Source organism: Anopheles merus, chromosome 3R, assembly GCF_017562075.2.
Source record: "Anopheles merus strain MAF chromosome 3R, AmerM5.1, whole genome shotgun sequence".
In the NCBI taxonomy this organism is placed as follows: domain Eukaryota; kingdom Metazoa; phylum Arthropoda; class Insecta; order Diptera; family Culicidae; genus Anopheles; species Anopheles merus.
The window spans coordinates 3503783-3528287 of record NC_054084.1 but is presented as its reverse complement, the minus strand read 5'-3'; the positions used below and the strand labels follow the sequence as shown (position 1 = coordinate 3528287).

General features: G+C 48.5%; 1 protein-coding gene and 1 long non-coding RNA gene across 2 annotated transcripts in view; both read right to left on the bottom strand.

The window, feature by feature from the left end:
• Nucleotides 1-24505, bottom strand: part of LOC121598071 — a 55905-nt gene that overhangs the window by 1694 nt on the left and 29706 nt on the right. The window lies entirely within an intron of this gene.
• LOC121598058 (zinc finger and SCAN domain-containing protein 5B) lies at nt 19401-23534 on the bottom strand. The gene is made up of 2 exons (XM_041924577.1): nt 22554-23534; nt 19401-22301 (listed from the first exon to the last, which is right to left on the bottom strand). The coding sequence occupies exons 1-2, from the start codon at nt 22657-22659 to the stop codon at nt 20746-20748; spliced, it is 1662 nt and encodes a 553-aa protein (XP_041780511.1). The 5' UTR covers nt 22660-23534; the 3' UTR covers nt 19401-20745.

Below are 24505 nucleotides of genomic sequence, written 5' to 3'. Positions count from 1 at the left end.
TTATCGATCGAATCTCCACCGGTCCCGCTGGTGTGGTTTCCCATGCCAAGCTCATGTTTGCGGCGACCGTGCGAGGTGCGGAAAATTTATCGTCCAATATGCACCCAAATAACTGCCACACAACCAGCACGGGGTACGGGTTTTAAAGCGGTCTACCGAATTTTCTAATGACAATTTTATTTTCATGCTACTGCTGCTGCCGTGAGTGTGATCTTCCGGGAGGGTGATGCTTTTTGCTATAGCGATCATTTACATTTGCCCAAACACTTTTGCCCCGTCACCTACGGGTATGGGATTGAGTCACGTTCTCTTTAATAGAATATATGCATATGTTTCTGATACTATTTAAACTTCGCTTATCGTAACAGGCACGTAACAGATGGCACGCACCAAAAAAGCTTCGTCTTAAAAGCTTACACGGTGCAAAATCGATTTTTAAAGCGTGTGGGAGATAAAACCGACATTCCTGCGGTGGTTTCTCCCGCCTCCCGATAGTGCCGTTTAGTTTACCGGATGGCTTCCTTTCTTTCATCAAATCAAACAACCACCCAAACTGTTGACAGCCAGCAATCGGCCATGCTTTTGTACCGTAACGACCGCCCGGTCGCTTGTTTTGCATAATTTATCCAAACGTTCGCCATGTACCGTACCGGGGCCACACCTTTATCACCTGTGCCAGTGGACCATTAAAAGATACTGCCGCCGCACGAACGGCGCCCCTTCCTTTTCCTACGACGACGCTACGCTCCTTTCGGCTCAAGAGGAAGCTTTACCACACACCTAACAAACGATAGACTTCAATGAGCACGCAAGCGACGAACGCGCACAAGACACACACCACACACCGTCTGCACAATGAATGGAGCCTAGTAAAGTAAATAAACAAACACAACAAATGGAAGAAAGCAAGCACAACAACAACTCCTACGCCAATGGACATGCCGATACACACCCTCGATATACCCTCGAAGAGAGCTTTAGGAAATCAGGCCCGCACAGTGCTCCAACAAGCGTATGTGTATGTATGTGCCTGTGTGTGGGGCAGAAGGACCACAACGACGGAGTCGACTTTTCCATTTAGCACTTCATGTCACAGCAATAAAACTTTAATCTACGAAGTTATAAATTACAACAATAAAAAGCCAAAACTCGTGAAAAAGCATCTCACACCTCACACGCGGCCCGATTAGGTACCGCCGGCGGCTGGACACTCCTTCCGAATGCTGTGCACGACACGACACGCCACGACACAAACGGGATGCATTTGCTCCTGGGCCACTCGGAGACAACGGATCGCCCCCTCGACGACCCTCACCGATCCATCCTCGTCCCGCGATCCAAGTGAATGAATTAAAAAATTAAAACAATCTTGTTTTCTTATTTAGTTATATCAATTCCAATAATTTGACATGCATAGCCCACCCATGTCTGCGCCCGCCTGCACGGATGCCTTGGTGCCGGCGGGCTCTAACGCGGAGCGGCGCGCTTCGATAGCGAACGTCGCGCCGTCGGCTGCCCAATGCCCGCCATCCTCCCCGAGCTGCGCCGAGCAGGAGAAACATGTTCTTTCTCTTCTGGAACACGCCGGCAACTGACACACTGGCACTCCGCAATCCAAGCCGCTGCCCCAGCCAGCCGATTCGTGCTTTGACATTTTATGGCCACGCGTAAGATTAAATTACCTCCGCTCGGACAGGGTACCTTTGGGCGCTGCGGGCAAGGTTCAAGAAACCCGATGCAGGTGACGACGAATGGTAGGCTTAACAGCAATTCTGCGTGCTTAATTCTCGAAGCTAACCCAGGGCGGCCCAGGAAGGAGTGTCCGGGCTGTGTTGAAGTGGTTTTCTCAAGAGATCGGCGCGCGGTAAGTACTATCTCATCACTAGCCACTCGGCGGTGGATTTTTCATCGGATCCTTCCGGACGGATTGTCGCCAGTCGGATGCGCTGCGTGTTATTATTCTGATGAGCCACCAGACGGGAAGAAGGGACTTGTTTTCGAGTGAGTGACCCGATACATCGGGACTTTGGAACATATGTTAAAAATGTTCTTTAATTTAATAATAACTATTCTAAATTTAACAACATAACTTCATTTACATTGAAGTAAGCAGTATTAAAGTTTTGAGTTACTTCCTCTTGTTCCAATAAGCGCTTTGGCACTTGTTAATCCTCCGTTCTCACTCTATCCATTCTACAGTTTTTGGAACACAGTGCTCAAAAGCCCTGTAATGGAAGGCGTGAAATGGTTAGTATTTTTATCACATTCCTGTACAGTTAAGCCTCCTCAGTCTCTGCCGTCGGATTATCTCAAAACTCACCCAGGCTCAAACGACATACACAAACGCGCGCGCGCGCGAGCCTATGCCGGACACTGGACACCAACACACAACGTCCACAGAGCGACCCTTGGCGACGCCTGATGGTGCTGCCGTGCGCGAACCAATCGCACCCAAGCAGGCAGCAGAGGGGAACGAGTGGGCTTAGTTTTTATTTTTCGTTAATTACCACTCACTTAACGATAATGTCCTTATTTCCCGCTTGTTCACGGAAAGGTAAACACCGTCCATATTTCATGTGTTTATCTTTTCAACACAGACACACACACATACACCGGGCTTGGTGTGTGATTCTACACGCCGTTTCATTTCGTGTCGTCCGAAGCGAGCGTCTTCCCGGACGCGCAGGGCATACACGCGGGCGGCAGTTGCTCGCTCGATCGTAAACCATACCATAACCAACGATCCTCACGACTGCAAACTGCATTCCTGGACGGTGGACGACGAGAACACCCACCCAGAACCCACAGCTCGCCGATGTCGCGAGAGGTCACAAAAGGATCGGCCAGATTGTGCTGGCCACAGTCACGCACCGTTGTCGCAGGTAAGGGCCATAAAGACCGTTTGGATGGTACCCCTTTCCACCGTTCGCTTGTGCTGTGGTGGCTCTCCGGGTGAAGATGACGCCCGGTTAGATAAGCAGCAGAAGGATCGGTTTTCTAATTATTATCATTAAAAAGTGTTCGAGAGCTGCACCCACCATGCATACACAGACACACATGAGCGCTGGAATGCGCAACGAGAAATAAGGAGAGAAAAAAGCCCGAAAAAAAGAACGCCATCACGTACGTCACCGTAAGAGCACTGTTCACTGGAGTCGTCTCGCACTGATTACTTTATTTTCTACCCAATAAAACTGAGACGAAAAAAAAGCTTTCCTCCGAGCGTCTTATCGTACATCTATATTTGAGGTAACGATTATGTTGACCCAAAAGTCCCCTATAAATATCGACCCCGTCGGCAGAGTATGCGCGCTTGGCCGGTGGTCCTAATATTGGGACCTAATCTTGTGAATCGTCGTGAGAAGTCAAAACAAACCCGAGACGTATTAACATATCGTTTGTCTGCGTTTTTTTTCCTCCCATCCCGGTTGAATTCCAGGACACAATTCACCATCAATAGAATCGTTTGTGTTGTGTTGCTTCAATGCGGCCATAAAACGGAAGGTGGAATGTCTATTTAGGTTACCGTTTATCTTCGTATGTGCTGAGCCTTCTGTCCCGTTGTTCGAAGGCGATTCTTCAAACAAATCCCCTTCCATCGAGAGCATGTCAATATTTCACTTCCTTCACCGAGGATATAAACCATGCTCTCTTCACCTCTGTCAGCGGTGCAATTGATTCTCACTACGCCTGTGTGTAATCCAACACACGCGCTACAATCCAACTTAATGACCGTACCCACTGCACTAGCCAGGGAGCGAACCTGCATTTAGAATCCCATTAAACCCGGCCTCACCTTAAGAGTGACTTCTAGCGATTGCACTTCCCAGTCGCGATCGTCCGAAGGATGCGCCAAGATGGGCCACCGCGCAATGGGACGCGATGGGACGGAAGAAAGGCTAAACCTGAAACCCGTACCGACACGAGAATGAATCGAGCACCCCCCCACCGGGCGCCACTGGCTGTGCCAGTGTGCGATGAAAGAGCGCCGCACTTCCAAATCGGTCATAACTTCTTTGTTTTTTAATTATTGCCTATACGATCGGATTGAATTATACGCCCCGTACCATAAAGGCCAGCCCAGTCCTGTCCACCCGGGGCATCGGATTCTAGTGGGCGCTTGAATGGCTGGGAGTGGAAGGACGGCGTTTACTGTACGGCAATCCAATGATCCAAACAGCCGCCAATTTGTGTGGTGATTCGTGCTCAAAGTTTGAAGCTTATTGCAATGCTAGTTTCAACATGATTTTGGACAATTTATCAAACCTGTCCTTGAATGAAGAGTCCGCTTGTTTCGGCATGTTCCTGTGGTGGCAGTATTGCAACCAGCTTGATTGCATGCATCAAACGCGTGTTCCTAATCGGCCTCGAAGCACTGCCGCTTCGGTAGGTAGGTAGTAGCGAGCTCACTGTTAAAAGCTAACCGATCTTCAAAATAAAAACGCAGCAGGAGCTCGGCATGAGAAGCGGATGCACCCCGGCCGAACCAACCGACCAAGCTCCCATCCAGCCAGGCCAGTAGATTGCGGTCATAAAATCATGAAAGTGATGTCTAACAACGCCACAGCGCGCTCTGTAACAAGCTGCGAAACCGCGGCCCTGTTTCAAACCGTGGCGTTTCAAAGCCACCGATCTTCTACCGGTGCTTCAAGCTGGCCGAATTTCGACTGTTCAAACGCGATCACTCGATCAAGCGCAACGGTTGGGTCGATGGGTTCCGATACCCCCGCCCAGCAAAGCAAGAAAGAAAAACAACCGTCTGGAAACGATTCCACTCATAAACTGACGCCTGTTAGCATAATCTTGTCGGCCGTAGGCGCCCTTGTCTCAAACACACACAAACCGGCGCTGCGGTGCTGGATGATAATTAAAAAATATTAATCATGAAATGGGAGAAAACAACTGTTATGATTTTGATTGCATTAAAGCTTGATGCAACCCATAGCGACCGGCCGACTGCCGGACCCCGGGCCGGACTGATTTCATTTTCCGTTCCTTTATTTTCGGGAGCTTCTCCACCGTCCACTGGAGGCTTCCCTCCAGACCGACCCGCTCTCCGCCTCAAATTATCTTATTAAAGCTTGTGCGATCGACTGGCGCGCGGGTATCAGCATAAAGAACTGCCGACACTAAAAAGACTACGCGTCGCTCCGGTCGCTGCGTTCTGGCGCTGCGCTGCGCCACATGCGTAGGCTTCTCATGCTGATCAGCACGATCGGCTTTTGGGTCGCAACTAGCCGGCGACGTTGATACGCGTGTAATCGTTAATGATGGCGCTTGTCCCAAGGAACCGAGCTGCGGACGAGCGGCGGCATTACTTCCTCAAGATTTTTGTATGAAAAAAAAACATAGGAGACAAAAACGGTTAGCTTTTGATTTTAATAGCGTTTGGATCTTCGCCGTCAGCAGGGTGGGTTATGAATTATGTTAGGCTTTTCTTCTATTACTATCACTGTGGGAAAGTGAAATCGTTATCAAACCGAGGGGGGTTTGCCGGTGGCCGAAACGCATTGCGTGTGTGATTAGAAAACTTTGCCGCTCAGTAGGATGTTCAGAATACGTTCCCCCTGTTGTGGCTTGCTTCTGACATAGTATTTGTAACGTTGTTCAAAAGAACGAGTCTCTTGTTTAAGAAATATCATTACGACGGAATTTTTAGTATGATGAACTCTTCACAAATTATGTCCATCTTCATAAAACAAATATTGAAGAGTCTTCTATCAAATAGTAATTAAAAACTACGTCTTATTGCAAGATTATTGCACATTTCACCCTAACCATTCGCCTCGCACGAATGATGAAGCGATGAATAAAGATTATGATACGATCCTCCGCTTAATAAGCTTAACACTCATAAACCACATTCCCGCTGCTCATTATGCCTTTTCCGTTTCGCACACCGAACGCTCCCAAAGTACCCGGAAAGTACTCAATCTCACCCTAAGCCATTCACGGTGTGTGCTTATTCCCCTCTTTTATCTTTCCACTAATTTGTCAAGATCCTTTACAGCCGCAAACACGCTCAAGCACCAGCACTTGCGATCGCTTAAGAAAGCTGCCACTTTGCGTCCATTTCCCTCGGCCGCTTTTCGACCGGAGCTGTGCAATTTTTACAGCCTCCGCCTCTCCGTCTCGATCACATTCTTTTGCCGCACAATAATCTTCCTTTTCACTGCAGCGTTTTTGTGTTGATGCTGAAGTAAAAATCACTTTATTAGTGGCGGCTTTTTTCTTCCATAAAACATGCGAACGAACGCACCAACCGCACAAGACTCATGTGTGTGTTGACGCTCCATTTTGTGTTTGTTTTTTTCTCCCCCGTTTAGCGTACAACAAAGCCACACTTACTTCCTTGGCTGTGGTTTCGGTACGGTCGTCCACAAGCCCGTTCATTTTCCCAGGTGAAAAGCGCAAAAAATAAACCAGACACACAAAGAGACAACCGGCTTACGCTGGATTCTCTCTAGGCGGAGCGTAACATTTCGCTTCCCTCTTCCTGCTTTTTTAAGGGATGAGCGCCCGGAGAGACCGGGTGACAAATGTGGACTTTGGTTGGCAACAATTCACCGACCGCTGGGCGGAAGACAAAACGAGACTCGGGCAACCATTGACGGTTGGCCATCCGTCAAATTGCCTCTACCCGGCAGTCGTCTGGTTATTACACGCTCAGTTTCCCGTGAAACGGTCCACCGCTTCGGTGTGCTGCTGCCGGAATGGTGTGAAGCTGCTGAAGAGGAAGCTTTCTGTGCAGCGTGAGCGACTTAAATAATCAAAAGCATCACTCACGGCTTACATGTGTGAATAAGCCGCCAAATGTACATTCACTGACACTGAATGGCGCATTGTGAGTACGTTAAGTACCACTTCTAATAAGAACTCAAACAATACCTGGTTTCCTTTGGATAGAAAGGTTGTTTCATTTACAAAGTTTTAAAACACATTTTTCTTCATGCTTTCATACATATTCCTTTTGACAGTTTGTGTGAAAATCATCACCTTGCACTCAGTAGTGATTTGCTCCAGCCACAAACCATATGCTGCAACCATGTTAATTCTGTCTGATCAATTCCGTGTAATTACAGTCAGCAAAAAGGGGAAGATGATCATGCGGCCGTGCGATTGCCACGTGTCTACTCCACACTTTGTCTTCGCAAAGAAACGAACGTTCGGTCAAGCCTACAGCTGTCCCAGCTCCAGCTACCGGATAATTTATCTCCAACCATCCTTCTGGCTCAATCTTCTGTGGCGTACATCGTCCATTGGCCAAGACGGAGTTGCAATCCTGGACCAGCTGCTGCTGCTGCTGCTAACCAGTGTTCAGCAAAGCAACCAGTCTTTTCCCCGTGGCGCTCGCTCGCTCGCTTGCTTTTGTTTCACATGCTATGGAGAGCAGCGCGAGGCGTATAATTGTGTCCGGCCCACAAAAAAACACGCCAACCGCACATCGGGAAGGGGTGTGCACAATGCAAAAGGGAAGCAAATGCAAATTAGAGCCTCGCGGGAGCTGAAATTTCGGCTGCCTGCATGTGCCCTTTTCCCCCGCATCGCTGGCAGGACGGAGGACGATCGCGCTCTCCCGCGATCGTTCCGAAAGGGCACGCGAACACTGGGCCAAACGATTTGTGGCATGCAAATTTGTGTTTTTGCCCTCACTTTCGGTGAATCGTGAAGATTGAACCGATCCGATCTTGTGGTTTAAGGGCATCCGGGCAGCCGTACGCCGGCTAAAGAACTAATACGGGCATGCGCTTTCAACACGCCCATGGTAAATGCTACCGTCTCCCGCAAAGTGGCATAATGAGATGCTATCAAAAGACGATACTGCTCGGAGGGAAATATCGAAAGCCAATCGAGTTCATTTCTTTTACGAAGAGGTCGAAAACGGAAAAACACGGCACTTTTTAACATGGTTTTTAAAATTGTTTTTCAGCTTTTTGTTGCAACACATTCCACGACATTCTCAACAGCTTCAAACGATACCACTCTTACTTAAGATTTCCCACAATTTCGCTTCACACAACCGTCGTGTCTCGTCTTGGCAGCATTGTTCTACTGCAAAAAAAGAGTGACAAATGTAAGTTCCCGCAATTATTATCTCCACATTGCTCGACGCCATCGAACCGTGCCCGAGCGAAAGGAAGAGGAAAGGCTTCTTAGGCGGCCCTTTTTACAGATTTACCCATGCGACCACCATTGTCCCGGGTGAAGAATAATTGCAAGCATCAGGCACGCCGGTAATTACATAGTTGCTGGCGTCGCTCTTTCACTCACTCGACGGCCCTGCGATTGCTGCACGGAAAAAAGAAGGAAAAGAGCAATTACACGGTGAGACGAGCGCATACATTCACGCTTAAGCAGCCGGCCGGTCCTCGGTCGCTGACATGTTTTTCAACCCCTGTCCTTTTCTATCCTTTCCTTCCTGCAGCCACACTAACAAACGGTTTGAATGATGATATCCCCGGTTTTGGTTGGCCCATCCCTTGAGCGTGGCGTTTTGCATACGCGAGGCTATGGGGCGACAGCAGGGATGAAGGAACCGGTAACCCATTCAGGATGGATTAGGGATGCTTTCGTGACGGGTTTGCAGTCGCCGGGTGGGATTTTATACAACATCTCTGTCCATTTTATGTTTTTTCGCATTAGAGCTTTACATTCACTATAAGCATAGTATCGCTTTCGGAGAAATTAAAGATTTCAATAATTTAGAAAAAGATACTTACACTACACATCTTGAAAGGTTACAATGATCCATACATTAAGCGATCATAAAGTGATAAGCTCTTCAATTGTGGAAGAGGTCTATAAAATATCACATTAAATTAAACTTCAAGCTTTCTAACCATTCATCATCGAAGCGAAGTTATAACACACAATTTAATTCAATATAAAAATGTTTCTTAATTCAATTTACTCTTTTCCAAGCCATAACTTTTACCCCTCTTTCATTGCACAATGGCGTGCTATAATCCCTCAAAGAAAAGACATAACAAACAACATCCGATGCTACACTGCACTCAACAGCAAACAGAATTTATCACACCTTCTTATCAACAGAACGACACCCACGGGCAATCGATGAAAGGTGCAGCGGCGGTGCAGCCCGTACACAAAGAAGCGCAGGCCAGTGAATGCACCGCCATAAATTTTAATTCCCTTCGCTTCGGTTCCCCACGTCCGGTCACTTCTCGCTCGCTTGCCTCTCCGGGCTCTGGCTCGGTATCGATTAGAAATGTGAATTGTTTTCGACGGCACTCAAAAAAGGAAAGGAAAGGTTGTGCTCCCTATCACAAACCGGCTGTCCAGGCTGTCCATGCTCAAGCTTACAAACGATCTATTTTCGTTTAACAAAAGTTACACCAGCTAAAAGCGCAAGCCCGTCACTTTGTTCGACAGATGTAAAACCTAATCGCTACAGAACACCCTTCGCCACCGCCGGACAACCGAACGGAATGTTTCACAAAATTGCGCCCTCTTTTAAAACGCACAACAACGCAGTGCAGCCGGGTGCAGCCGAACCAAAGTTAAACATAGAAACAACACCTTCCCAACACACCTTTGCAACCAAAACCCGAGCGGCAATTGGTAAACATCGTATTCTGACCTCAACAGAACGAAACCCCATTTCGGTAAAGGGAACTCGATCCCGCCCGTGTCGCGATGATTTAATTCCCGCAAGCGGTGCGTCTAATTCGGCTTCTAAAATAGCACCTTCTCTCTTTCCACAGCTTCTGATTTCCCGGAACCACCGCGGTGACATGCTTGCTTGTATGCCCTGCCGTACTGAAGGTGATGACGAATGTTAACAGATTGTTTTACGACCCCAACATTTACTCACCGACACGGCGGCTTACGACTTTCGAAGTAACATTCAACCGCTCGACGACAAACCAATTCCAGCGTATCATCAGCGCAAATATGATCGTTCCCGTTTTATTTGCCTTTGCACCGTGGGAGATCGTACATGTTACGCCAATCCACTTTTCACGGAAAAATGTCGGTAAAGAGTGTTTCATCTGCCCGTTGATAAGCAGCAAGCTTTCCACTGGCAGTGAAATGAAAAGAGTTTATTTCGATGACGGTTTCCCTCGAACCTTCTCTTGTTAAGATTGTTCGGAGAGAGCTCCTTTTTACCTTCGACGAGAGATGGCCACTGGCAATTCTCCCACAATTAAAGCGCCATCAGTGGCAATGCACCATGCTAACCCGTTTTGTTCGGGAGCATTTTCACTCCAAACGGTGGTACACGCGCAAAAATCTGACAGTCTACCAACGCCCTCGGGCTACTCGCACAAAGTGCACACACACTCACATGCACACATACAATCTGCTGCCAATATCCTCAAGCCATTTGCGTGATCACCATCGTTTACTGCCCCAACCGATCTGCCAACACGGCGAAGCTTGCCAACTTCTCCGGCAATAATTAATCGCTAGTCGGCTTACCGCTCGTGTGACATTTGACATGCCCACTACGAACGGAGCAGCTAAATCAGATCCTTAAGGTGACAAGCCTAGCTCACAAGCCACGATACATCTTGCTGGCACGTGGCTACAATTTGAAATGATTTTCTTTTTTTTTTTTGGTTTTCTTCCACTGGATACGAGTGCCTTTACCCCAACGCCCAAAGCCGCCTAGAACACCGGCGATCGCGTGACAACGCCGAACCATTAGGGGCGATAATTGTTATAATAAAAATGCTATTTAACACTCATAATGACAAGCTGAAACTCCGACATCCATTCCGCCGCCCGGTGCTGGAAACATCACACCCATGGAACGACTACAACCATCATGATGATGACGACGGCGACGACGTTGGTTGCCCAAGGTGGTGACGATAGTGCCAATGGGTTTGTGCAGGAAAATGAGCTTTAATTATGGGCATGACCACCATGAATGTAACTCTTTCGTAGCGGGCGTTTCCATGCGCCGGACACTGTGTCGATCCCTCTTATTAGTACCGAGCTGATGGCTAGGTGTTCGGCGTCTGCACTTCCTACCGGGTGGTCCACAGTGAAGGTGCTAAATGTTTCTATGAGCAACACACACGCAAACCATTTACTCCTGTGACACATCACATTTTCTTATTCAACGATCCATTACTGATATACTTTATGAGATGATTCAGGACACGGCAGATCGGTTCTGTTTTAGTTACATTTTTGGTATTTAAGCAACCATTTCCTTCCACAGTGGAATGTTTAACTCTTAATTTGCGCTCAACATCAAAACAAAAGCTAATTAATTCTTTAAAACCATACAAACAAGCGCACAGCAACATCTACGGACAATCTTGTTCAACACTCCATTAGCATAATTTACAACACTTCTCCTATTGCCCCGCACGCAGCTCGCGGGCATACGATCCAATCAATCAGCCCACCGCGCAGGAAGTAAATCATAAAAGAACAGCATCTAAATTAACCACACGCGAAACATTCGTGCCGAAAGCGCTCTGATTAATTGAAAAGCGCCCAGCCACCAAAAACGCGAACCAAAACGCGCCCAACACATGGACATGATCGACAACAAATTGAGTGAAATTAGGGGAAGGAAATGAAGCCCTCATAAGCACCAGCAGCAGCAGCAGCAGCAGCAGCGGCAGCATAACGCCATAAAATAGAGCAAACGGGCCAAACCCGGCCCTCCCGGGACAGGAGGGAATCAATTTTATGGTAGTAGCTCATTAAAACCCGAACCCGGTTGTTCCCCTTCTGGTGCTGGGGCGAAGGCATTTAATTCGACCCGGGAAGTGATTTTATTACGAATTTCAAATAATCGGTAGTTTATCAAATCATCGGATCTCGAACCTGCTGAATGTGCAACTCGCCTTCCCTACAGCTAGAGCGGCCTAAACCCAACACGGTCGGTGTGTTACAGTTTGTTCGCTCACTTTTAGGCGGAAAAAACGCAAGGGCGAATCCTTCCCTCGAGCGACATCATTTTGTTGCCAATTGGAGCGACCGCCCGGGTCCCAATTGATGAATTCATTAGGCGCCGCTGACACGAAACGGTTCCCATCAGCTACATCAGTCCACCGTGTTTGTGCAGAAACGCTTGCGGTTCGGACGGGATTTGATTTACTGTGCTGCCCGCCGACACTTCCAAGACGTGATCCCTCCGGTGTTGATCTTCATCGACATGACGGATTGATCGAGATAGATCTGTCCGTCAATAAATTCATCTCAACATGCAGCCCCCAAGCAACGCTCACAGTAGCGATATTGCCTGGAAGGATCTGCGAGCGAGAGAGTGCAAACCAAGGTTCGTATCCTGGCACCACAGAGCTCTTAATCGTCAGGAGTTGAGCGAAGGCAACCAAACAAAAGTAAAAGACGAAGACGCATCAAAAATATCAAAATTGGTAATGCGATTACCGAGCGATCGTCCGACTGTTTCCCCGTAGAGCCATTCCATTCCCTACGAAATAGCTACATGGAGCTAATTTTCGGCTGCGTCGTTCACAGAAATCTCAGCGATCACGCTCTACATGGAAGAGGCTGGCCGGGGAGAAATTAAGATCAAATCACCACTCATAAGCTGTAATTAATTGCTCATTAGAAACCCTCGTCGCTTGGTAGCTGCTACGGTCTTTCTAAGCCACTTCGAACCCTCGGTGGAACCGTTTCCCAGTTCATCTTCTTCATTTAATTTCATTCGCAAGATTTTCCCTGTCCGCACACGGGGAAGCTGGGAATGATACCCACCGTGTACGTTCGGTGATGATGGTATTTAGGAAAACACATCGTTTCACAGCACCGAATTTAACGACTCTTGCCCATGGAACGATCTAACGATGCGATCATTTGAAGGCGGATTGTAGCAGTTAAGAAGCGTTTAGGTCCGGCCCTTGGCCATACCGTACCGTGAGTTCTCTGGGCGGTGAAGAGTTTTGGTTGCGATGTCGGTCGAAAAGAAATTAACCCGCTGGCGCCAAACGGTGAATACATCGATTCTAGCCCTGAATGGCTTTGGTAGACGCATCTATGAACTTGCCTAGAAACTGCGAAGATTCTAAAGCTGAGTTCAGACGTCACTAAACCATATTACCAAAGCTCAGTCAAACACAATGTTATAGTCGAAATATTTAAGGTTAGATCTTACTCGTCGCGTCTTTACAGCCTTTCCCACATCCCACACAAAACAATCTCATGTTACTTTTACCAAACAATACCCCAACCAAGGAACGTAAACAATGCAAGGAAGATAATTTACCCCGAAAGAATTATTTTCAATAAAGCGAATTAATATAATAAACACGTTTAGAGCGTTCCACCATTTACCACCAGCAAGGACGAACCGAGCCAGACGCCGTCGACCATCACCGATGATGATGATGATGATGATGATGATGATAATGCTATCCAGTACAACCGTACTAAAGGAAGAGCAGCCACTATGCAATGCACTGCACGCTGGCAAATATTCGATCAAGCAGCGATCAAGACAGCCCCCTTCTGCACCGACTTTTCACACACACACACACACGGGAGCGCATAATCTTGAAGGCAACAGCAGCAGCAGCAGCCACGGGAAACGATCCGAACCCAGTCCGGAGACCGAATGCTTGACTTGATGATCCTCCCGCACCGAACCGACGATCAGGAATTCGTAATGGGCGTACGTGGGTTGTGCCTTGCTTCTACCACGAACCACACGGCTGTCGCCGCCTGCTCGACCACTATATGCCCCGTAACCTTTAATTAGTGTTAATTTTTTGGGTCATTTTTAGAATTCGGAAATTATCAAAAACAAAACCTCACACACACACTTACACAAATGGAGGGAAGATCCGCTTGATTCAAGGTGTGGGTTGGATTTTGTTTCGGAGCAGCGGAGTTAGAAATCATGCATCTTCCCATGTTTTCCCATATAGTCGACGTGTTTTACTCTTTTTTGTTCCCTTCTGCCTCCTGCTCCACACTGCTTTGGCAGGAAATCTCGGGATCTTCGGGAATGGTCATTTTTCATCGCACAGTACCCTCCGTCCCGATTTGTCGGCCGCATTATTGGCCGGCGAGTCCGCGAGCGCGACCTCGCCCGGCTCGTCCGCGAGGACGGCAGAGGTCGAATTCCTTAACATAGCAAGCGCTTGCGCGGACCGGAGTTCGGGGCGTAATCATGCAGAAGCTGCACCGGCCGAAGCTCCGAAACCTGCGGGCCCCAGTTTTGCAGGAGGGAGGGGTTTTGGTTGCCCAGCCAACAGCGACAGGCACCGGAGGCTTTGTTTTTATCTTTGTGTACGACTGCGCCTCGATAATGATACGTTGCGCGATGCTCAACTCTGATTGACTTCTTCGCTACTCTGGGAGTCCATACACACAGGACGCCTGGACGTCCAATATGGAAATCATATTCATTGGCTAGGCCCCTTCGTTTGGTCCGTTCTCCACTGTCCCAACGAAAAAAAAACACGGGCGTGGGAATTTATGCTTTTTGCTCGACGTTGGGCGTTAGGCTCCGTGGTCCACCGTGTGCCGATGAAAGGTGACCGCAAATATGCCTTTACACCGTCGTGCCTGCATGCTTTTGGGTTAAGTGCGCGTTGGGATAATGTTATTGGATTTTCGGTGGGAATGTTTTGCTTCCACGGTTCACGGTAAGGCCCCCCCTCGACAAACGATTACATGGCGGGCAGGCTCGCAGGAATGCGGCACGGATCTGATTGACTGATGCCGTCCATTTGGGAGTGTGAGATTGAATGAAACTACTTGTAAAGCGTGATTGGACTGGACAGCTGGACGCTCTTTAAGTGTAGAAATCCAAAGTTTTATATAAAATCAACACCATTTCAAGTTTCTAATACACTTTGAACCTTTTTTTCCACCACTTTGTTCTCCAAAAAAACGGACTACCTTCGCACCAATCGTAAATTCTTTGCCTATCCGCAAAACCCCATAATTAAAACTAATCAAATCGCTCGAGGCTTTCTGACGCCGGCAACGACCCGTGGCCCGTCCCACTGTGTCTGCCAAATCATAATTCATTAAACTTCTGCTGCTGATCATCCTTTATCAAACTAGCCCATGTTCCCCCGTACCAACTCGCCGCCATCCGCATTCCACTCTCGATCGGCACGCCCTAGTTTCCGTTTGCATTGCTTCTACATAAACAGAAAATAGATAATTCAACTCTGATGCCCATCCAGACCTAAACAAAAAAGAATACGCGATATAGATTGTGCTACTTTTAGTGCAATAGATTAGCAAAAGCAACACACACACACACACAAACACACACTTAACGAACTGACCACTCTTTTCAGCACGGGCCATCGGCGCATTTCCATCTGCGCTTCCTTGCGAGGATCGGTGCAACATAGCTTACCCCACGTCTGACAGTTGGAGAAAAGGGTTTTCTCTACGTCAGAAAAGTTAATTAAAACTCGCCCAGAAACCATTTCCTAGGAAATTCCGCCCAACAAACACGCCAAAGCGCGTTGCGTTGCGAATCGAAAACTTTCACAGAAAACCCATCCCGCGTCAAAGGAGGGTGAATTTATGGGGCACAGAGAGAAGGAAATGTATCAGAACAGAGGATTTGGAAGGATTTCTGGTGAATTCTGCTGGACACACAAAACCAGGCCCAACTTTCCCACCGTTACTAATCGCGTAATTAAGGCAAATTGCCAAACTGTCCGAAGCTCGATTGTGGCTCGATTGGGTGTAATAAACTTGCCCCTTGTCTTCCTTACATCCAAGCAAATCGGAGTCTAATTTTCTGCACACTCAACTGGTGGGGGGGATTCCCCACCATTGCTTTAGGTTGCTTTTATTTCGTGTGCAATCTCACGATTTTCTGAGAGCGTCTCACAGGCCCGATCACACCTGACAGGATAATGCCCACCGATGCCGATGATCAAGACGGACTGGAGACGTAACAAATCGCTTTGTGATGCGATCGAGAGTGATCTGTGGTGCGTTGATTCTGTTTTAATCCCTTCTTTTTCCGAATGTGATACTCCTTGGAGCAGCGATCGAGATTTGCTAATGAAAACAAATCTCAAATTGTGAGCTGCAATTGAACGGTGCAAGGATCGGTACGAAATTTTGGGCCGAATTAAATCATTAACCTTTGAAATTATCCTACATTGGCACGATCAATTTGCATGCAAACTCTTCTTTGAGAGAATTTAGTTTCATCTTATACTGACTCCCAAATTTACCCTCCAATATCCCCATAAAGCACACCACTGTGAATCCAAAGCAAAAACTGAATGAACTCTTCCCTCCCCGAACAATGTTAAACACTCTCGACCATGAAAACCTGTGAGCAATTTTCAAAGCGCATAATCACTGCCGATCACTGGATGCTCGCTTCCAAATTATCATTAATTGGCAGATACGGTTCTTTGGAGCGAGCAGTACCGAGGGGTAAGCTAAACCTAACCTGCATCGAGACATGTGAATCATAGTTATCATGTCAGAAAGAAATTCCCGTTCGGTGAAAGATTGCTATTTGCAAAACTGCTCGCCCCAAAACACGTGCACACACGAGCGTACAAACTGGCCAGAAAGCCCGGCCCGGTGTGATCTGGGGCTTGTGGATGCCGCCCGAAAAGAGGATAATAAATTTAATTAGCTAGAATTTAGAGCTCTCCAACCGGGGCGATCAACCTCGATCCTCGGTTCCGGCCTCCCAAAAATGCATACATTTTCGTGAACGTTACTCAAACTGGGCTTTGGGATGTTGGGGTCCACCATTCCACCTGTATCCAAAACGGTTCACATCCTTCCTTCCTTCCTGCCTTCCTTCCTGTCTTGAGCTTGATTGATAGCGTCTAGCATCAGAACGGGAATCGGTACCGAAACAAGATTGAAGCATTTCAATCCCCGACTCTTTAATTCGATCCGTTTTCGCTTGCGCAGTTTGATGCGTGCTGCAATTTCTGGGAAATCAATCAGGCCCAGCTCGATCGTATGCGGAACGGATCTCGCAAAATGCTAAACCCAAATCGCACTGCTCAATTGTGATTAATGTGATTGAAATTGAAGTGCCCGAGCTGTGATGGGTCTGGAATGTGCTTTGGGAGACGAAAATAAATCACACACACTCCAGCTCAACCTAGTGCTACGGAGGAACGATTAGCAGGTGCTTGCCACAACGTTCATATGCGTCGTCGTAGTTCGCGAAACTACACATCCTACCTATCCGGAAGCATCTCTAACGTCTGCTTCGCTAGAAGATACAAAAATTCCTTCCAGGCCTCGCGATCGACCCTTTTACCCTTCACGGGGATAGGTTCGATCGAAATAATTGCAATCATATCTTAGCTCCCCTGGTAGTCGCAACCCAAAATTATAGGTTTCCGTACGGCCGCTCCGGAACGGACCTACCTCGAAACTACCTGATTTCGAGGCGAATCACTGTTTTCCGTTCCGATCTCACTTCCGTTGCTGCCAATCGGTGGGCCGAGCGATCGGGACCGGATTTCGATGGGAAATTATTAAAATCAATACATGCCAACCGGATTCACCCGGGGTTTCTGTCACGCGGCGTAATAGGCACCTACAATTTGGTCCGGGGTACCCCCTGATATGAAGTATTGAGGGCTTTTTTATGACCATGAAAACACAGCCCCTAATTCTCAGGCCGCACCACCTTTTGAAAAAAAACCAACAGATGATGAACGGCGACTGTCAGCGCAGCTCGAGCTAATCATCTGGATTGGAACGTGTAATTAAAACTTTAAAACCCATCGATGCCCATTCGTCGCAGGTAGCCCAGTACAATGAAAGCACGAGTGTAGTAGAGCAGAAAAAAGAAAAGACGTTGAGAATATGACCCAAAGAAGCTGGGAATCAATGTTTGATTAGTTTGCTAATACTCGCTGTATGTTTCTTGCATCATTTAGCAATTGATTCCAATTGAAATCGAATAATTAATGCTACTGAAGACAAAACAGCTACACATCCGCAATCAGTGTTGATTTTAATGAAGTATGAAACCACTCGATGCTGGTAGCATCATCATCACCGACATCATCATCATCATCGTCATCATCATCACCGCTTCTTCCAGTGTCTGATAGTGATTGCAAGGGGTCAGCGCAATCAAGCTGATATGAGGATGCAACTTGAACAACACAAAAAGGCAAACCTCTAAAAGCGGCGCAATAGAAACACGCTTCAACACTCAAAGCGTCATCCTCGAGATCGCGCATTTCGGGCCGCTGGTTGGCGCAACAAGCACTATCACACTTCACCGCACTCACAAACTAAAAGCCAACGCGCTCTCAGCCATACTCTGCCAAAAAGAAGCAGTAGAAGGAAACCGTTCTTGAGGGGTTATCACTTCCGCGTGCGCATTCGCAGTGCCCCGTAACACTGCCCACGAGACGCTTCCTCGCCGCTTTGCTCGCTTGTACGAGACGATGGCATCGGCAGCGCCTAAGCCTGCTAGATCGGCTACTGTCCGTCGAGGTTCTGTCAACAATTTTATGCCACCGTGCTCGCCTCTTCGGTTGTATCAACCCTTGAACGATGTGCCGCAGCTCATCGTCGGCCCAGAGGCCCTGTTATCAGCCCTGTCGACACCATTCGCCGTGCTCGCGATTCTGTAGCAGAATTACCCCACTACACAACACAAGCCGCAGCGCCGACGAGCATCAAATGCCATAACAAACTGGCCTCGACGAGGTCGTTACAGTTTTTGCTTCCATAATCAACACGGCAATACGTGAAGGCCGACCTCCGTGCCAACTCTGCAAACGAGGCACCCAGCCGGGTGCTACGATTTGCCCGGGTGCAGTAATTAACGCTCTCGCACCACTTTCTGTCAAACAATGGGGCAACCGGAGATGGAGATGCAAGGCAGCCATCAATTGCATTATTTACACAACCTACCATGCAGTCCGTGCCATTTCATGCTGTTGCATCCAATGCTTTTATCTTACCGGATTCATGGTTTGTTGATGATGGTTGCAAGGTTTTTATCACTCTTGATGACAGATTTGACATCACATACACAAGGACATTGAACTTTCGATTGTCACCCAAAGCTCCCTTAAATGGAAGCTTTCCTTATGTTACGTGAACCACGAAATTGCGATGCTGTGCGCAAAAGCTGCTCAACATATGTTGTGCTCCTGTTCCGACATCTGGTGGATTTTAGATACACTTTACATCATCAGTATAATCATTAATTTGAGGTACTAAAACCTTGAGATTCGTGAGATACTATTTTTAGTTCAATTCAGTTGAGATCTCTCAAATATTGGAGTGATAATTTGTGACCCCTCGGCTCTTTGTGAGCAATATAATTTACGTAACTTTACAACTTTCCTAGAGGTTAAAGGATCTTAGGATCTACAATCCCAGTAATCCGTCTCAATAGACCCTTTCCCTCTTCTCCCAAAGACAGTAAATAAACAACACAGCGGATTATATAGTTTGCGAAATATTGTAACATTATCGCTAAGGTTTTCTATTTATTATTTGGATCGGTCTCAGTAATAATTTACGTATCTTACACACCTACATCGTGCTCTACTGGTAATGCTTACAGATGTACAGAATAGTAACATAATATACATTGAATTGTGCTAACTATGTACAGAATAATCCTTTCACATTGCTGCCTATGTGCCTGCCATGCCCCATCTTGAGAGACATTAGTTATCGTTCTCCTGGCTATCTGTCGAGCGTTGTCACGACACCTTGTCAACGCGACAATCCCCTCGAGAATACCCCTGCTCTGTATGAGATCAGTAAAAAAGAATACTTGTGTACGACGTGTACGACGCAACGGCGTGCGTGTCCACCGCATTATACCCTAATCGATTGTTTTTGGCTTTGGCCTAACGCTTCCTTCACGCCGCGCCCGGGCGATACTATCGATCCCGGGGCGACCCATCGGCAACGGGTCACAACACTTTGGTACCTGTACCCCTCCTATCAATTACTCTGCCCAAAGGGATACAGCGGGTACAGCGGGTGAGACACACTATCCCTAGCATACTATTATTGCCCTGCTGCTGCCTGCCCTCTTCTCGAACGAGCCTCCTTACGTCTCAGCAATAATTAGTAAGTAATAAAAACAAATATCAGTCTTTGTAAACATTGTCCCAGATTGCCGGCAAAATGGGGAAAACGCAAAAAACCGCTGCACCGTACAACGGGCACACATACAATGTGTTTTGTGTGTGTGGTATCGATTGTAAAATAATAGATACCTTCCCTTTTCCCCATTCCGGCTTGCCTGTGCTGCTAAAACCTGTTAAATTGCTCTAACTGTTGCATACACCCTGGGAATTGGAATTGAATTGGAATGGATTCGAAAGATCCCTTAAGCTCGTCCTATACGCTCTCGCTCACTCGTTTGCTCTCTTGCTATTTATGTGCTGGTGATCGTCATCGCCCTTTCCCTATCGATCATCATCATCATCTTCTTTCTTGTCTCTCTTTGGTTGTATGTACATGGTTCATCCGTTCCCTCTTTCCTTGTGTGTACTTTCGAGCCCAATTATCTGTGCCTTTTCTTCGGCACACCTTTACGTGTGCTCTTGGTGCTGGAATTACGTTTGGCTTAACTCTGTATGGCTATGGTATGCGTTAATATCCTGCAACACAAAACCTCGGACCGTTTCTCGGTATCAGCTTTTCTCTGTTGGCGACCTCTAATAAAACCCTAAACATAACCTAAGCTTTGCGCACGCGGACTACGACGGTAAGGAACATCAACACCTCTCTCTCTCTTTCTCTCCCTCTGGTTAGCCTCTTTATGCTTTCCCTCCCCCCATCGCTCTATCGCTGCATGATCTCGTCGATGGAGAAGCCGAGCGATCGCTTTGGGGTCACCGTTGTTGGACCGGCCGGTGCACTCGTCGCGGTGGCCGAAGTCGTTGCATTGCGCCTGGGTGTATGCAAATTCGCTGCAGTACTGTTGGCATGCTCCAGCAGCAACATCTGCCGCACATCCACCCCCATACCATCGCCATCGCCTTCCAGATCGAGCTGTTCCTCCTCTTCGCCCTCCATCTCACCCTCCTCCACCTCTTCCTCCTCTTCCAGCTCTTCTTCCTCGTCGTCAAAGTCTTCGTCCACGATGATGTCCTTCTCCTCGGTTGACGAAGAGGACGACTTCTGGGACAGATCGAGCGCAGGCCCATTCAGTACCGGTTCGACCGATCCGCCCAGTGGAAGACCTGCCGAGCCCTGCGGTTGGCTGTGGCTTTGCATGTGCGTCTTCAGGTTCGCCCGCTGGTTGAACGTGCGGTTGCAGATCGTGCACTTGTGCGGCGCCTCCTCCAGATGGGTCACCTTGTGCACGGCAAGGGTACGCGATTGGCAGAAGCCTTTACCGCAATCCGAGCACTTGAAGGGTTTCTCCTTCGAGTGGATGTACCGATGGTCGCGCAGATGGTCCTGGCGCCGGAACGCCTTGCCGCAGATATCGCACGAGTACGGCCGCTCGTCCGTGTGCGTGCGCTCGTGGATCAGCAGATTGTACGACTTGGTGAACTGTCGGTTGCAGTACTTGCAGATGAACTGTTTCTTCGGGCGTGAGCTGCCACCTCCACCTCCCGGTCCACCGTGGTGGTGCCCGGGCAGCTTCAAACCGGGACGACCGCCAGCCAGCATCGGGTAGGGATGGTGTCCATGGTGTCCGACGGCCGGTGCGTGCGGGTGGGCGTGGGCATGCGGATGCAAGCGCTGCTGGTACAGGGCGGCATTGCGAATCCAGTGCTGCATGAGGGCGGCGTGCGGATGGGCATAGGCACCGGGCAGGGTTGCGGCGGCTGCGGCGGCCGCTGCTGCCGCCGCTGGATGATAACCGGTTTGCTGGAGATGTTGCTGCCAGAGACGCTGTTGTTGCTGATGCTGCTGTTGTTGCTGTTGCTGCTGCTGCTGTTGTTGTTGGTACAGGAATGCGGCCTCGATCGGGTTTGTGGAGGGTGCGGTCACGATTGTCTGCGGGGCTTGCTGTGGCACGAACGCTCCCACCAGATCTTGACCGGCTGGATGCTGCTGTTGAAGAAACTGCTGTTGTTGCTGTTGCTGCTGCTGTTGTTGACGCATGGCGACTGTCCGCGAACGCTCCATCTCGTACTGATACGGATGATAGTGGTTCAGCGGAATGTGTCGCGGCGGTGTCGAGTGCTGGGCCGACGGGTGATGATGATGATGATGCTGATGCTGGTGGTGGTGTGGTGGTGGCGTCGTTCTGATGATCGTTTGCGAACCGTTCAGCCCAGCAATACTGTCCTCGGTGGGTGTGTGTGGTGGTGTCAGTATCGGGGACACTGTTCCAGCACGCGGCTCCTGCTTAATGTTGGCGAGTGTGAATTCGGAGGAAAAATCTAACGGGAGAAGACGAGAAAATCCAAACCAAAACCATTAACAAAACCATTCTGCTGTGCGCCGCGCTTTGCAGGCCTTCTTATCTCTTGCCTCTAGTGAACCCGACACCAAGGGCAGTTCAAATCACAAACCGGATTGTGTACCATCGCGGTTGTGTGCGGGAAGCGATTTACGATTAATTCCGTTTAATTTTCAAATCATTTCACCACCAAAAAAGAGAACTCGAAATTCCCATTCACACGCAAACGTACCTGGTGATGAACGGGCGTGCAGCTCCTCGATGCTTATCTCACTGCACGACGACAACGAAGACGACGCTGACGATGCTGCTGATGATGGGACCGATTTTACAGACATTTTACACGACGGTGGACACGGCTGTGTGCGCTAGTGGTCGCTGGTAAAACAAACCGCTGCTTCTTCAACTCGTCACTGCAGTAGTACTGCGCACTGTCGCATTCAGCGTGATTGTTTGTTGAGTCTTTCTTCTATCGCTTCAATCGCTCTTCCCGTTGCACTGTTGCTCAATGTTTGTGTCTTCACTGACTTCACTGCAATGTCGCACTTGTGCCACAACACGAAACTGTCTTTGTAATGCTACACCGAACACTAACACAAAGTGCTTTGATCAAGAAGCGGGTTGCACTGTTTGCTTCGGAGCACGGAAGCGCTGTGTGTTCACTGTTCCGCTGCTATCGCTTAACTGAACTACCGATCTGGCAACCGTACGGTGGTTATCCTTTTGACCCGGGCAGGTCCTGTCTGCTGCTATTATCCTTCCTCTCCTGATCCTGATCCTTTTTTGGTCGTCTCTATCTCTCCTTCGCATTCGCCTCTTCTTCTCTATTTACTCCCCCACATAAACACACACACACACACATACATGCGCGCACACACACACACGGTAGGCCTGTCCGGGAGCAGGTAGAATGTCACGTCAGGAGCTTCCATACACACGCACACACCCACACATACACAAGCAATGGATCGCGTGTGGAGAGAACACAACAACAACAACAAAAACACCCTGCCTCGTGGAGCTAGATGTTTAGACAACAAGTTTTCGGTGCAAAATGAATTGCTACTAAACATCCACATGAACGAAACTTCCCAGAAAGCCACCCCTGGCCCGTGTGCGTCGAACCAGAGAGATAGAGAGAGAAAGAGAGCGAGCGGGCGAGCGGATTCCAAATTTGAGAGAAATGGATTGCTTCTCGCTTGTGCAAACCGTCGCCAGTAGAGCAACCCTTTGCTCCATCTCTTTCGCACCTTTGCTCTGGTGAAGTACACCCGCCTACTTCGACCGCACGCAAGCGGAGCTTCAATCCGGATTGGCTGCGGTGCGAGCGTGCGCATCTCTACGGCCGGCCATGTTTTGCCGTTTGCGCAAGCGAGACAATCGCCGTGCGAGGGCTTGTGCTCTCGTTTTATCGCGCTGCAGTAAAAGTGAGCCCTGTTTTCCTATCCTTGCATCTACGCTAGGCACTGCTAGAGCTAGTAACAGGGGTGTTTTTCCACCCTTCCTCCCTTCGGCTGGGTTGGTGTGCACCATGCTCGTTCTCCCTTCATCCCGTGCGCAGGGATAACGTTTGCACGACCAGTTCGGTACTCGGTGGTACTGCTCCTGCGTGCTTCTGCTGCTGCCGACTATGCTGCTGCTGGTGCTGCCGATGTTTGCCTTCCGTTCCATTCCATTTTTTACTCCTGCCTCCTTCCCTTCCCTGTTCCTACCTTCCATACCATCCATCCAATTTGATTGTCCTTGCACACGCCATCTCCCGGGGCATTGTTTCTCCGCTTGTTGACAGTAACATTGCCAATTGTTTGCCTTTCCGTACCGCTCATGTTATGTTTTATCTCTCCACTGTCTCACACACACACACACACACACACACACACACACACACACACACACACACACACACACCACTTGCAAGGATGTGAGGCTTTATTGAATTCCCTTTTTCTCAATTGCTTCCCATTTTGCCGCTCAATTTCGCCCCTCTTCCGTTTGCCCTTTCCTGCACCTACGCACGTCAATGCTGCAATTGCAATCACCATAAAATAGCACAAAACCCCTACATACTGGCACTCGCTTCCTTGCCCCGAAGGAACGCTGGGTCGTCGGTTTTTGTCAACATAATTAGTATCCCTCTCGTGGCTGGCCGTCACGCTCACCCGCACATCGCACTTACCAGCCTCC

Excerpts from the sequence above, each read along its gene's own strand:
- LOC121598058 (XM_041924577.1), bottom strand. The coding sequence starts at position 22,659 with ATGTCTGTAAAATCGGTCCCATCATCAGCAGCATCGTCAGCGTCGTCT. Across the intron at positions 22,302-22,553 it reads GCACGCCCGTTCATCACCAG|ATTTTTCCTCCGAATTCACA; the intron begins GTACGTTTGCGT and ends TTCTCCCGTTAG.